The sequence below is a fragment of the Cyanistes caeruleus genome, chromosome 35 (assembly GCF_971803275.1).
Source record: "Cyanistes caeruleus chromosome 35, bCyaCae1.hap1.1, whole genome shotgun sequence".
Taxonomy (NCBI): Eukaryota; Metazoa; Chordata; class Aves; order Passeriformes; family Paridae; genus Cyanistes; species Cyanistes caeruleus.
In genome coordinates, this window is record NC_141736.1 from 1,020,052 (window position 1) to 1,034,602 (window position 14,551).

General features: G+C 59.6%; 2 protein-coding genes across 4 annotated transcripts in view; both read right to left on the bottom strand.

The window, feature by feature from the left end:
- Nucleotides 1-7,157, bottom strand: part of CARM1 (coactivator associated arginine methyltransferase 1) — a 50,870-nt gene extending 43,713 nt beyond the window's left edge. Inside the window, exon 1 of the mRNA XM_086871387.1 lies at nt 6,889-7,157. Coding sequence (XP_086727513.1) covers nt 6,889-7,033 — 145 coding nt within the window. The 5' untranslated portion in view covers nt 7,034-7,157. The remainder of the gene's footprint in view (nt 1-6,888) is intronic.
- A 3,764-nt stretch (nt 7,158-10,921) lies between these two features.
- The window catches only part of DNM2 (dynamin 2), a 78,660-nt gene continuing 75,030 nt past the window's right edge, over nt 10,922-14,551 (bottom strand). For all 3 annotated transcript variants that reach the window (XM_086871363.1, XM_086871362.1, XM_086871361.1), the window contains 2 exons: nt 13,633-13,863; nt 10,922-13,092 (listed from right to left, as the gene is read on the bottom strand). In XM_086871363.1, coding sequence (XP_086727489.1) covers nt 13,026-13,092; nt 13,633-13,863 — 298 coding nt within the window. In that variant the 3' untranslated portion in view covers nt 10,922-13,025. The remainder of the gene's footprint in view (nt 13,093-13,632; nt 13,864-14,551) is intronic.

Here is a 14,551-nt window from a genome sequence, read left to right on the forward strand (position 1 = left end):
GGGGAGAGGAAAAAGCGGGAATGGGGAGGGGGAAATGGGATTTGGGAGAGGGAAATGGGAATGGGGAGGGGAAATGGGAATGAGGAGGGGGAAATGGGAATGGGGAGGGGAAATGGGAATGGGGAGGGGGAAATGGGAACGGGGAGAGAAAAACCAGGAATGGGGATGGAAAAAACCGGGAATGGGGATGGAAAACCGGGAATGGGGAGGGGAAATGGGAATGAGGAGGGGGAAATGGGATTTGGGAGAGGGAAATGGGAATGGGGAGGGGAAATGGGAATGGGGAGGGGAAATGGGAATGGGGAGGGAAAAAGCGGGAATGGGAAAAATGGGAATGGGGAGGGGGAAATGGGAATGGGGATGGAAAAACCGGGAATGGGGAGAGAAAAACCGGGAATGGGGAGGGGGAAAATGGGAATGGGGAGGGGGAAATGGGAATGGGGAGGGAAAAACCGGGAATGGGGAGGGGGAAATGGGATTTGGGAGGGGAAATGGGATTTGGGAGAGGGAAAATGGGAATGAGGAGGGGAAATGGGAATGGGGAGGGGGAAATGGGAACGGGGAGAGAAAAACCAGGAATGGGGATGGAAAACCGGGAATGGGGAGGGGAAATGGGAATGAGGAGGGGGAAATGGAATTTGGGAGGGGGAAATGGGATTTGGGAGAGGGAAATGGGAACGGGGAGGGGAAATGGGAATGAGGAGGGGGAAAATGGGATTTGGGAGGGGAAATGGGAATGGGAAAAATGGGAAAAATGGGAATGGGAAAAACGGGAATGGGGAGGGGAAAATGGGAATGGGGAGGGGGAAATGGGAATGGGGAGGGAAAAATGGGAATGGGGAGGGGGAAAATGGGAATGGGGAGAGGAAATGGGAATGGGAAGGGGAAAAAGCGGGAATGGGGAGAGGAAAAACCAGGAATGGGGAGGGGAAAAATGGGATTTGGGAGGGGGAAATGGGAATGGGGAGGGGGAAAATGGGAATGGGGAGGGGGAAATGGGAACGGGGAGAGAAAAACCAGGAATGGGGATGGAAAAAACTGGGAATGGGGATGGAAAACCGGGAATGGGGATGGAAAAACCGGGAATGGGGAGGGGAAATGGGAATGAGGAGGGGGAAATGGGATTTGGGAGGGGGAAATGGGATTTGGGAGAGGGAAATGGGAATGGGGAGGGGGAAATGGGAATGGGGATGGGAAAACTGGGAATGGGGAGGGGGAAAATGGGAATGGGGAGGGGGAAATGGGATTTGGGAGGGGGAAAATGGGAATGGGGAGAGAAAAACCAGGAATGGGGATGGAAAAAACTGGGAATGGGGATGGAAAACCGGGAATGGGGATGGGAAAACCGGGAATGGGGAGGGGAAATGGGAATGAGGAGGGGGAAATGGGATTTGGGAGGGGGAAATGGGAATGGGGAGGGGGAAATGGGAATGGGGAGGGGGAAATGGGAATGGGGAGGGGGAAAATGGGAATGGGGAGGGGGAAATGGGAATGGGGAGGGAAAAAGCGGGAATGGGGATGGAAAAACCAGGAATGGGGATGGAAAAAACTGGGAATGGGGATGGAAAACCGGGAATAGGGAGGGGAAAATGGGAATGGGGAGGGGGAAACGGGAATGGGGAGGGGGAAAATGGGATTTGGGAGAGGGAAATGGGAATGAGGAGGGGAAATGGGAATGGGGAGAGGAAATGGGAATGGGGAGGGGGAAAATGGGAATGGGGAGAGGAAAAACCGGGAATAGGGAGGGGAAATGGGAATGAGGAGGGGGAAATGGGAACGGGGAGGGGGAAAATGGGAACAGGGAGGGGGAAATGGGATTTGGGAGGGGGAAATGGGATTTGGGAGGGGAAAATGGGAACGGGGAGGGAAGAACGGAGGGAAAATGGGGCGGAATGAGAGGAAAAAGGGGAGGGAAAAGCGAGGTGAGCACGAGGCCGAGCCCCCGATCCCGGTTCGGAACGCTCCCGAGGGAGAGGGATAAATCCCAATTAACCTGATTAACGCTAATTACGGCGGGGGAGGAGGCCTGGGGGGGGGGAGGGAGGGGGAGCAGCCGGAATTCCAGCTGGAAATTGGGATTTTGGGTCTGTGGATACGCGGGGAGGGGATGGAGGGGCTGAGATGGGAGCGCACAGGAGTTGGGAAGTGCCCTGGGAATCGGGAATGATCCCGGGAATGATCCCAGGAACCAGGAACCAGTCTGGGAATGATCCCAGGAATCAACCCAGGAACCAGGAATGATCCTGGGAATGATCCCAGGAATTGGGAATGATCCTGGGAATCAACCCAGGAATCAACCCAGGAACCGGGAATGATCCCGGGAATCATCCCAGGAACCGGGAATGATCCTGGGAATGATCCCAGGAACCGGGAATGATCCCGGGAATGATCCCAGGAACGGGGAATGATCCCGGGAATGATCCCAGGAACCGGGAATGATCCCAGGAATGATCCCAGGAATCGGGAATGATCCCGGGAATGATCCCAGGAACCGGGAATGATCCTGGGAATGATCCCAGGAACCGGGAATGATCCCGGGAATGATCCCAGGAACCGGGAATGATCCCGGGAATGATCCCAGGAACCGGGAATGATCCTGGGAATGATCCCAGGAACCGGGAATGATCCTGGGAATCATCCCAGGAACCGGGAATGATCCTGGGAATGATCCTGGGAATGATCCCAGGAATCAACCCAGGAACCAGGAACCAGGAACCAGTCTGGGAATCATCCCAGGAACCGGGAATGATCCCGGGAATCATCCCAGGAACCGGGAATGATCCCAGGAATCATCCCAGAAACCGGGAATTATCCCGGGAATCATCCCAGGAACTGAGAACCAGCCCCGGAATCATCCCAGGAATCGGGAATGATCCCGGGAATCAACCTGGGAACCGGGAATTATCCCGGGAATCATCTCAGGAACCAGGAACCAGCCCAGGAATCATGCCAGGAATTGGGAATGATCCCGGGAATCAACCTGGGAACTGGGAATCAGCCCCGGAATCATCCCAGGAACCGAGAACACTGCCCTGAGGGACCGGGAATCATCCCGGGAATGATCCCGGGAATCATCTCAGGAACTGGGAACCAGCCCCGGAATCATCCCAGGAATCGAGAATGATCCCAGGAATCATCCCATGAACCGGGAACCAGCCCCGAAATCATCCCAGGAACCGGGAATGATCCTGGGAATCAACCTGGGAACCGGGAACCAGACTGGGGCACCAGGAATCATCCCGGGAATCACCCCAGGAACCGGGAATGCAGCCCCGGGGCACCTGAAATCATCCCGGGAATCATCCCAGGAATCACCCCAGGAACCGGGAACCAGGAATCATCCCGGGAATCACCCCAGGAACCGGGAACGCAGCCCCGGGGCACCTGAAATCACCCCGGGAATCATCCCAGGAACCGGGAACCAGGAATCATCCCAGGAATCACCCCAGGAACCGGGAACTGGGAATGATCCCAGGAATCATCCCGGGAATCACCCCAGGAACCGGGAATGATCCCGGGAATCATCTCAGGAACCGGGAACCGGGAATCATCCCGGGAAGCACCCCAGGAACCGGGAACGCAGCCCCGGGGCACCAGGAATCATCCCGGGAATCATCCCAGGAATCACCCCAGGAACCGGGAACGCAGCCCCGGGGCACCTGAAATCATCCCGGGAATCATCCCAGGAATCATCCCGGGAATCATCCCAGGAATCACCCCAAGAACCGGGAACCGGGAATGATCCCGGGAATCACCCCAGGAACCGGGAACCGGGAATCATCCCGGGAATCACCCCAGGAACCGGGAATGATCCCGGGAATCATCCCAGGAACCGGGAACGCAGCCCCGGGGCACCAGGAATCACCCCAGGAATCATCCCAGGAATCACCCCAGGAATCATCCCGGGAATCATCCCGGGAATCATCCCAGGAACCGGGAATGATCTCAGGAATCATCCCGGGAATCACCCCAGGAACCGGGAATGATCTCAAGAATCATCCCGGGAATCACCCCAGGAACCGGGAACGCAGCCCCGGGGCACCAGGAATCACCCCAGGAATCATCCCGGGAACCGGGAACCAGGAATCATCCCAGGAATCACCCCAGGAACCGGGAACCGGGAATGATCCCGGGAATCACCCCAGGAATCATCCCAGGAACCGGGAACCAGGAATCATCCCGGGAATCACCCCAGGAACCGGGACCGCAGCCCCGGGGCACCTGGATTCACCCCAGGAACCGGGAATCATCCCGGGAATCACCCCAGGAATCATCCCGGGAATCACCCCAGGAATCATCCCGGGAATCACCCCGGGAACCGGGAATCATCCCGGGAATCACCCCAGGAACCGGGAACCGGGAATCATCCCGGGAATCATCTCAGGAACCGGGAATCATCCCGGGAATCACCCCAGGAACCGGGAACCGGGAATCATCCCGGGAATCATCTCAGGAACCGGGAATCATCCCGGGAATCACCCCAGGAATCACCCCAGGAACCGGGACCGCAGCCCCGGGGCACCTGGAATGATCCTGGGAATCACCCCAGGAACCGGGAATGATCCCGGGAATCACCCCAGGAACCGGGAATGATCCCGGGAATCACCCCAGGAACCGGGAATCATCCCGGGAATCACCCCAGGAACCGGGAATGATCCCAGGAATCACCCCAGGAACCGGGAATGATCCCGGGAATCATCCCAGGAACCGGGAATGATCCCAGGAATCATCCCAGGAACCGGGAACCGGGAATCACCCCAGGAACCGGGAATGATCCCGGGAATCACCCCAGGAACCGGGAACGATCCCGGGAATCACCCCAGGAACCGGGAATCATCCCGGGAATGATCCCAGGAACCGGGACCGCAGCCCCGGGGCACCGGCCGCTCTCCAGCAATTCCCGCTTCCCGCCGCTTCCCAGGAAATCCCGGAGCTGCGGCGGCTGCCGGAGCCTCCCGGGCTCTTTGTGGCCGCTGGAAGCGGAGCTGAAGCCCCCCGGAGCCCCCCGGAGCCCCCCGGAGCCCCCCGGAGCCCCCCGGAGCCCCCCAGAACACAAAGGCTCCTCTGGAAAAGCTTCCGGAGCCTCCACGGGGAAGCTCCGGCAATTCCCGGGATGGAGCCGTGCCTCAGTTTCCCTCCCTCCAGCGAGGAGAGGGGAGGGGGTCGCGCCCCCCCCCCCCACCCCCCTTAAAACACGGGAGGATCCCGAGCACAAAGAGTCCGGGAAAAGAGAAAATAAAGGGAAATTTCCCTCAAAGCGCGGGATGGAAAAACAAAAATAAAGCCGGAATGTCGAGCGGAGACAAAGAGGACTCGGAGGAGCCGCCGCGACCCCTCCCCAAAATTCGGGGGGACCACCGGGAGCCCCCTCCCCTCCCCCACCCCGGGGAGGTCACGGAATTGGGGCCGTTTCGGGTAAAAGTGAGAAGGAGAACAAGGAGGGGGCGGGGGAATCAACTTTCTGCAGCCTCCGGAAAACGCCGGGAGATGGCGACCCCCCCCCAAAAACCCCTCCAGAGCCCCCAGACCCAAACTCTGAACCCCCCCGGCCTCAGCTCAGCCCTCCCAAAACTCCCCCCGAGCTCCAGAGACCCCTCAGGGCCCCCTCAGGTCCTCACGGAGCCCTCAGGGTCCCCTCCCGACCCTTCCTCATCCTCATTGACACCTCTTCATCCTCAGAGACCCCTCCTCATCCTCAGAGACCCCTCCTCATCCTCAGAGACCCCTCCTCATCCTCACCGACCCCTCAGGGCCCCCCCAGGTCCTCATTGACCCCTCAGGGTCCCTTCCCGACCCTTCCTCATCCTCATTGACCCCTCCTCATCCTCAGAGACCCCTCCTCATCCTGAGAGACCCCTCCTCATCCTCACCGACCCCTCAGGGCCCCCCCAGGTCCTCACGGAGCCCTCAGGGTCCCTTCCCGACCCCTCCTCATCCTCATTGACCCCTCTTCATCCTCAGAGACCCCTCCTCATCCTCACCGACCCCTCAGGGCCCCCTCAGCTCCTCATTGACCCCTCAGGGTCCCTTCCCGACCCTTCCTCATCCTCATTGACCCCTCCTCATCCTCACCGACCCCTCCTCATCCTCACCGACCCCTCAGAGCCCCTCCAGGTCCTCACGGAGCCCTCAGGGTCCCTTCCCGACCCCTCCTCATCCTCATTGACCCTTCTTCATCCTCAGAGACCCCTCCTCATCCTCACCGACCCCTCAGGGCCCCCTCAGCTCCTCATTGACCCCTCAGGGTCCCTTCCCGACCCTTCCTCATCCTCATTGACCCCTCCTCATCCTCACCGACCCCTCCTCATCCTCACCGACCCCTCAGGGCCCCTCCAGGTCCTCACGGAGCCCTCAGGGTCCCTTCCCGACCCTTCCTCATCCTCATTGACCCCTCTTCATCCTCAGAGACCCCTCAGGGCCCCTCAGCTCCTCACGGAGCCCTCAGGGTCCCTTCCAGACCCCTCCTCATCCTCACCGACCCCTCCTCATCCTCACCGACCCCTCCTCATCCTCACCGACCCCTCCTCATCCTCACCGACCCCTCCTCATTCTCACCGACCCCTCAGGGCCCCCCCAGCTCCCCAGCGACCCCTCAGGGTCCCTTCCCGACCCCTCCTCATCCTCATTGACCCTTCTTCATCCTCAGAGACCCCTCAGGGCCCCCCCAGCTCCTCACCGACCCCTCAGGGCCCCCCCAGCTCCTCACCGACCCCTCAGGGCCTCCTTCCCCCTCAGGGTTTCTTCCCGACCCCTCCCCATCCTCAGCGACCCCTCAGGGCCTCCTTCCCCCTCAGGGCCCCTCCCCCATCCCCTCAGACCCCTCAGCTCCCCACATCCCCCTCCCCCGCCGGGCCCCCCGCCCCTCTCGGCCGCCCCGGGAGCACTCACGGCCGTAGAGGGCGATGGCGGCGCTGTCGGGGCCGGTGCGGACCTCGAGGCGGAGCGGCTGCTGCTCCTGGTGCCGCTGGATCTCCCCGTTCGCGTCCCCGACCGTGAGGAGCCGCACGCCGGGGAACACCGACACCGCGGCCATCTTGGACCGCGCCGCGCCCCGCCCACACGGGGCCACGCCCCCCCCGACCCGGGACACGCCCACACCGACCCCGGACCACGCCCACTCCGACCTCGGGACACGCCCACTCTGGCACAGCCACGCCCGTATGATGACACGCCCATCAACGCTTAGGCCACGCCCACAGAGAGGTGGCGGGAAGAGTGCGCCACCTGGCGGGAGCGAGGGAAAACCGGGAATGGGGAACCGGGAATGGGAAACTGGGAATGGGAATGGGAAACTGGGAATGGGAATGGGAAACTGGGAATGGGAAACTGGGAATGGGAATGGGAAACTGGGAATGGGAATGGGAAACTGGGAATGGGAAACTGGGAATGGGAATGGGAAACTGGGAATGGGAATGGGAAACTGGGAATGGGAAACTGGGAATGGGGAAGTGGGAATGGGAATGGGAAACTGGGAATGGGAAACCGGGAATGGGGAACTGGGAATGGGAAACTGGGAATGGGAAACTGGGAATGAATGGGAAACTGGGAATGGGAAACTGGGAATGGGAAACTGGGAATGGGAAACTGGGAATGAATGGGAAACTGGGAATGGGAAACTGGGAATGGGAAACTGGGAATGAATGGGAAACTGGGAATGGGGAACTGGGAATGGGGAACTGGGAATGGGAATGGGAAACTGGGAATGGGAAACCGGGAATGGGAAACTGGGAATGGGAAACTGGGAATGGGAATGGGAAACTGGGAATGGGAATGGGAAACTGGGAATGGGAAACTGGGAATGGGAATGGGAAACTGGGAATGGGAAACTGGGAATGGGAAACTGGGAATGGGAAACTGGGAATGGGGAATTGGGAATGGGAAACTGGGAATGGGAAACCGGGAATGGGAAACTGGGAATGGGGAACTGGGAATGAGAAACTGGGAATGGGAAACTGGGAATGAATGGGAAACTGGGAATGGGGAACTGGGAATGGGGAACTGGGAATGGGAATGGGAAACTGGGAATGGGAAACTGGGAATGGGAATGGGAAACTGGGAATGGGAAACTGGGAATGGGAATGGGAAACTGGGAATGGGAAACTGGGAATGGGAATGGGAAACTGGGAATGGGAAACCGGGAATGGGAAACTGGGAATGGGAAACCGGGAATGGGAAACTGGGAATGGGAATGGGAAACTGGGAATGGGAAACTGGGAATGGGAAACTGGGAAACTGGGAATGGGAAACTGGGAATGGGAATGGGAATGGGAAACTGGGAATGGGAAACTGGGAATGGGAAACTGGGAATGGGAAACCGGGAATGGGAAACTGGGAATGAATGGGAAACCGGGAATGGGAAACTGGGAATGGGAAACTGGGAATGGGAAACTGGGAATGGGAAACTGGGAATGAATGGGAAACTGGGAATGGGAATGGGAAACTGGGAATGGGAAACTGGGAATGGGAAACTGGGAATGAATGGGGAACTGGGAATGGGAAACTGGGAATGGGAAACTGGGAATGGGGAACTGGGAATGAATGGGAAACTGGGAATGAATGGGAAACTGGGAATGGGAAACTGGGAATGGGAAACCGGGAATGGGGAACTGGGAATGGGAAACTGGGAATGAATGGGAAACCGGGAATGGGAAACTGGGAATGGGAAACTGGGAATGAATGGGAAACCGGGAATGGGAAACTGGGAATGGGAAACTGGGAATGGGAAACTGGGAATGGGAGTGGGAAACTGGGAATGGGAAACTGGGAATGGGGAACTGGGAATGGGAAACTGGGAATGAATGGGAAACTGGGAATGAATGGGAAACTGGGAATGAATGGGAAACTGGGAATGGGAAACCGGGAATGAATGGGAAACCGGGAATGGGAAACTGGGAATGGGAAACTGGGAATGGGGAACTGGGAATGAATGGGAAACTGGGAATGGGAAACTGGGAATGGGGAACTGGGAATGGGGAACTGGGAATGGGAAACTGGGAATGGGAAACTGGGAATGGGGAACTGGGAATGGGAAACTGGGAATGGGGAACTGGGAATGAGAAACTGGGAATGGGAAACTGGGAATGAATGGGAAACTGGGAATGGGGAACTGGGAATGGGGAACTGGGAATGGGAAACTGGGAATGAATGGGAAACTGGGAATGGGAATGGGAAACTGGGAATGGGAAACTGGGAATGAATGGGAAACTGGGAATGGGACAGCGGGAATGGGACAGTGGGAATGGGAAACTGGGAATTAGGGGTCTGGGGGTGGATTTGGGGGGTCTGGGGGTGGATTTGGGGGGTCTGAGGTGGATTTGGGGGTCTGGGGCGAATCTGGGGGGTCTGGGGGTGGATTTGGGGGTCTGGGGTGGATTTGGGGGGTCTGGGGGTGGATTTGGGGGTGGATTTGGGGGTCTGGGGGTGGATTTGGGGGGTCTGGGGGTGGATTTGGGGGTGGATTTGGGGGTCTGGGGGTGAATCTGGGGGGGTCTGGGGGTGGATTTGGGGGGTCTGGGGGTGAATTTGGGGGGTCTGGGGGTGGATTTGGGGGGTCTGGGGTGAATCTGGGGGGTCTGGGGTGGATTTGGGGGGTTTGGGGGTGAATTTGGGGGTCTGGGGGTGAATCTGGGGGGTCTGGGGGTGGATTTGGGGGGTCTGGGGGTAAATCTGGGGGGTCTGGGGTGAATCTGGGGGGTCTGGGGGTGGATTTGGGGGTGAATTTGGGGGGTCTGGGGGTGAATTTGGGGGTCTGGGGGTGAATCTGGGGGGGTCTGGGGGTGAATCTGGGGGGTCTGGGGGTGAATCTGGGGGGTCTGGGGGTGAATTTGGGGGGTCTGGGGGTGAATTTGGGGGGGTCTGGGGGTGAATCTGGGGGGGTCTGGGGGTGAATCTGGGGGGTCTGGGGGTGAATCTGGGGGGTCTGGGGGTGAATTTGGGGGGTCTGGGGGTGAATTTGGGGGGTCTGGGGGTGGATTTGGGGGGTCTGGGGGTGAATCTGGGGGGTCTGGGGGTGAATTTGGGGGGTCTGGGGGTGGATTTGGGGGGTCTGGGGTGAATCTGGGGGGTCTGGGGGTGGATTTGGGGGTCTGGGGGTGGATTTGGGGGGTCTGGGGTGGATTTGGGGGTGGATTTGGGGGGTCTGGGGGTGAATTTGGGGGTCTGGGGGATTTGAGCCCGGCTCCGCTAGGCGGCGCTCGCCACCCCCGGGGGGGCGGAGCCAAATTCGCGCTGACCAATCAGAGCTCGGGAACCGCGAAGAAGCAGCCAATGAGCGCAGAGGTTTTGGGGTGAGGGCGGGAAGGACCCCGCGCCTCAGGGAAGGGTGGGAAGGACCCCGCGCCTCAGGGGCGGCCTCGGCGCCGCCTGAAAAACTCCGGGATCAAAGAGCGGGAGGATCCTCCGGGCGGATCCTCCGGGATCCGCCACGGGGATCCGCCGCAGGGATCCGTCAGCGGGATCCGTCAGCGGGGTCCGCCACCGAGATCTCCGTTAGGCGGGGTGAAATCCCGCCTCAGGCGGCGCCGCGGGCAGCCCTGGCCGGAGCCTCCCTCAGGGGCGATGGCGGCGGTCGCGGCGGATCCCGAAGGAATTTTGATCCCGAAGGAATTTTTTTCCCGAAGGATTTTTTTTCCCGAACTTTCCCCGCGGATTCCGGAGAGGGTTCGGAAGGAGAGACGAAGATTTGGGGCGAATCCTTCACCGGGTTTTACCCCTGAGGGAATCTCAGCTCCCGGAATTTGTGAGGGAAGGATCCCGCAGCTCCCCCTACGACGCCAATAAATTAAACTTTGGGAATTTTTTTAATCATTATCCACAAAATCCCGGACAACGACAGCAGGACAGGGATGGATCCCGGTGAGAATGCGGAGCCATAAAACCCCCAACCCCCCTCAGAACCCTCAAAATTCCACAAACTTCACTCTTTAATATTTTTTTTTTCCCTTTATTCGGATTTTTTTTTTGCCTGTTTTTAGTTCATTAATGGGACGCGGAGCGGAGGCACTTCGGGGGGACCCCCCCCAAAAAACCGCCCCCGGCTCGTTAATTGGATTAATTGGCCCCCCCCGAGCCGGGGGGTCATTAAGGCACCGGGGCCGGGGGAGGGGTTGGAAAAATCCACATTATTGCTGGGCCAGGAATTCTTAATTTTTTTAATTTTTTTTTTCTTAGTTTGGTTTTTTTTTGTATTTTTTTTCCTTTTTTTTTTTTGTATTTTTTTCCTTTTTTTTTTGTATTTTTTCACCTTTTTTTTTGTATTTTTTTCCTTTTTTTTTTTGTATTTTTTCCTTTTTTTTGTGGGTTTTTTTGTGGTTTTTTTTTTGTTGTCGTTTCGTTTTTGTTTTGTTTTTTTTTTTTATACAATTAATACAAGTCTGTAAAAATATTTACAACCTCGGCTGGGGGGAGAGGGGGGAGAAAAAAAAAAAAAAAAAGGGGGAGAAGTTTCCAGAATAAATTCCCGATCTGGGAATTTTCCCCAAATTCCTGGGATTTGGATCCTTCCCCCCCCCCCACCACCTTGGGCAGAGCTTCCTCCTCATCTTCCTCATCCTCGGGGTTATTCCCCAGAGGAAATTCCTGAGGTTCTCAGGGAAAAAAATTGGGAATTCATTGGGGAATTCCAGGAATTATTTTTTTTTTTTTTTCCCCCCGCTTTTCCAGCCCTAAAAAACCCCGAAATTCTCCCCCCTCCCCCCCCAAAAAAAATTAAAATAATAAAAATAAAAATAATTCCGATCAAAAAAAAACGACCCCCGGAGGGCGGCGGGGGAGGGGTTTTGGGGGGAGAATTCCGGAATTTTGTGAGTTTGGTTTTTTTTTTTGGGAATATGTTAATGTGGAATTGCTGGGGAGGAGGAGGAGGAAGAGGAGGAGGAAGAGGAGGAGGAAGAGGAGGAGGAGGAGGAGGAGGAGGAAGGTTGGGATGGGACCGTCAGCCCCTCCCCCCACACCGGGAGCTCCGGGAATTCTGACAAAGTGCAAAGTTCCCCTCCCCCCAACCCAACCCCCCCCAAAATTCGGAGCTGCCCCGGCCGGGATCAGCTGCTGGGACCAGCCCTGGGATCTGGGATCGGAGCTGGGATCAGCCCTGGGACCAGCCCTGGGATCTGGGATCGGAGCTGGGATCAGCCCTGGGATCTGGGATCGACCCTGGGATCAGCCCTGGGATCAGCCCTGGGAGCTGGGATCGACCCTGGGATCAGCCCTGGGAGCTGGGATCGGAGCTGGGATCAGCCCTGGGATCTGGGATCGACCCTGGGATCGGAGCTGGGATCTGGGATCGGAGCTGGGATCAGCCCTGGCATCAGCCCTGGGATCAGCCCTGGAATCCAGGATCAGCCCCAGAATCAGCCCCAGGGATCTGGGATCAGCCCCAGAATCCCAGATCAGCTCCGGCATCAACCCCAGGCTCTGGGATCGGGACCAGCCCCAGGCTCCGGGATCAGGATCGGGATCAGCTCCAGGGTTCAGGATCAGCCCCAGGATCCGGGATCAGCCCCAGGATCCGGGATCAGCCCCAGGCTCTGGGATCAGCCCCAGGATCAGGGTCAGGATCAGCCCCAGGCTCTGGGATCAGGATCGGGATCAGTTCCAGGGTTCAGGATCAGCCCCAGGATCTGAGATCAGCCCCAGGATCAGGATCGGGATCAGTTCCAGGGTTCAGGATCAGCCCCAGGATCCAGGATCAGCCCCAGGCTCTGGGATCAGCCCCAGGATTCAGGATCAGCCCCAGGCTCCGGGATCAGGATCGGGATCAGTTCCAGGGTTCAGGATCAGCCACAGGATCTGGGATCAGCCCCAGGGTCAGGATCGGGATCAGCCCCAGGATCCGGGATCAGGATCCGGGATCAGCCCCAGGCTCCGGGATCAGGATCGGGATCAGCCCCAGGATCCGGGATCAGCCCCAGGCTCTGGGATCAGCCCCAGGATCCGGGATCGGGATCAGGCTCAGCCCCGGGGGGCGGGGCCGGGCTGTCCCCGTGTCCCCGCGGGGGAGGGCCGGGGGTGATCCAGTGGATCCCACGTTAATCCAGCAGGGAGGGCTCGGCCGGGCGGATGATGGTCGGGCGGCTCGGGGCCGCCGGGGGCCTCCTGTGGGCAACGGGGTCAGATCCCCGAGGGATCCCAGTGGATCCCAGCCAACCCCAGCGTGAACCCAGTGCATGCCACCCCACCCCAGTGGATCCCAGCAGATCCCTCCCATCCCAGCGTGACCCCACCCCAGTGGATCCCACCCGGTCCAAATGGGTCCCACCCAGTCCCAGCGGATTCCCCCCCCCACATCCCAGTGTGACCCCAGTGGATCCCAGCCCATCCCAGTGGATCCCAGTGTGACCCCATCCCACCTGATCCCAGTGGATCCCAGTCCATCCCAGTGTGACCCCAAACCCAGCAGATCCCACCCGATCCCAGTGGATCCCAGCCCATCCCAGTGTGACCCCAAACCCACCCGATCCCAGCGGATCCCACCCAATCCCAGTGGATCCCAGTGGCTCCCAGCCCACCCGATCCCAGCGGATCCCAGCCCATCCCAATGTGACCCCAAACCCAGCGGATCCCAGAGGATCCCAGCGGATCCCAGCCCATCCCAATGGCTCCCAGCCCACCCGATCCCAGCGGATCCCCCCTCACCTGGGCACTCCGGGCGGGATTCCGGGCGGGATCCGTGCGGGCCGGGCTGGGATCTGGGGCGGGGCCGGGAAGGGGTCGCTGGCGCTGCCGAAGGGGCCCAGGCGGGACGGGATGGGGGGCGCGGCCGGGGCCCCCCCGGGCAGGGGCAGCAGCGGCGGCCCCGGGGCCCGAAGGGACGGGGGGCGGCCCGGGGGGAGCAGAGCCGAGGGCGGGCGGCGCTGGGCAGGGGGGCTGAAACGGGAACGGGATCCACATCGGTCACCGGGATCCACATCGGTCACCGGGATTGGGAATGGGATCGGGATCGGTCACTGGGATCGGGACGGGGGGCGGCCCGGGGGGAGCAGAGCCGAGGGCGGGCGGCGCTGGGCGGGGGGGCTGAAACGGGAACGGGATCCAGATCAGTCACCGGGATCCAGATCGGTCACCGGGATCGGGAATGGGATCGGGATTGGGATCGGTCACTGGGATCGGGACGGGGGGCGGCCCGGGGGGAGCAGAGCCGAGGGCGGGCGGCGCTGGGCAGGGGGGCTGAAACGGGAACAGGATCCACATCGGTCACCGGGATCGGGAATGGGATCGGGATTGGGATCGGTCACCGGGATCGGGAACGGGATCGGGAATGGGATCGGTCACCGGGATCGGGAACGGGATCCCGATCGGTCACCGGGATCGGGAATGGGATCGGGATCGGGATCGGTCACCGGGATCGGGACGGGGGGCGGCCCGGGGGGAGCAGAGCCGAGGGCGGGCGGCGCTGGGCGGGGGGGCTGAAACGGGAACGGGATCCCCATCGGTCACCGGGATCCACATCGGTCACCGGGATCGGGATCGGTCACCGGGATCGGTCACCGGGATCGGGAACGGGATCCACATCGGTCACCGGGATCGGGAATGGGATCAGGATTGGGATCGGTCA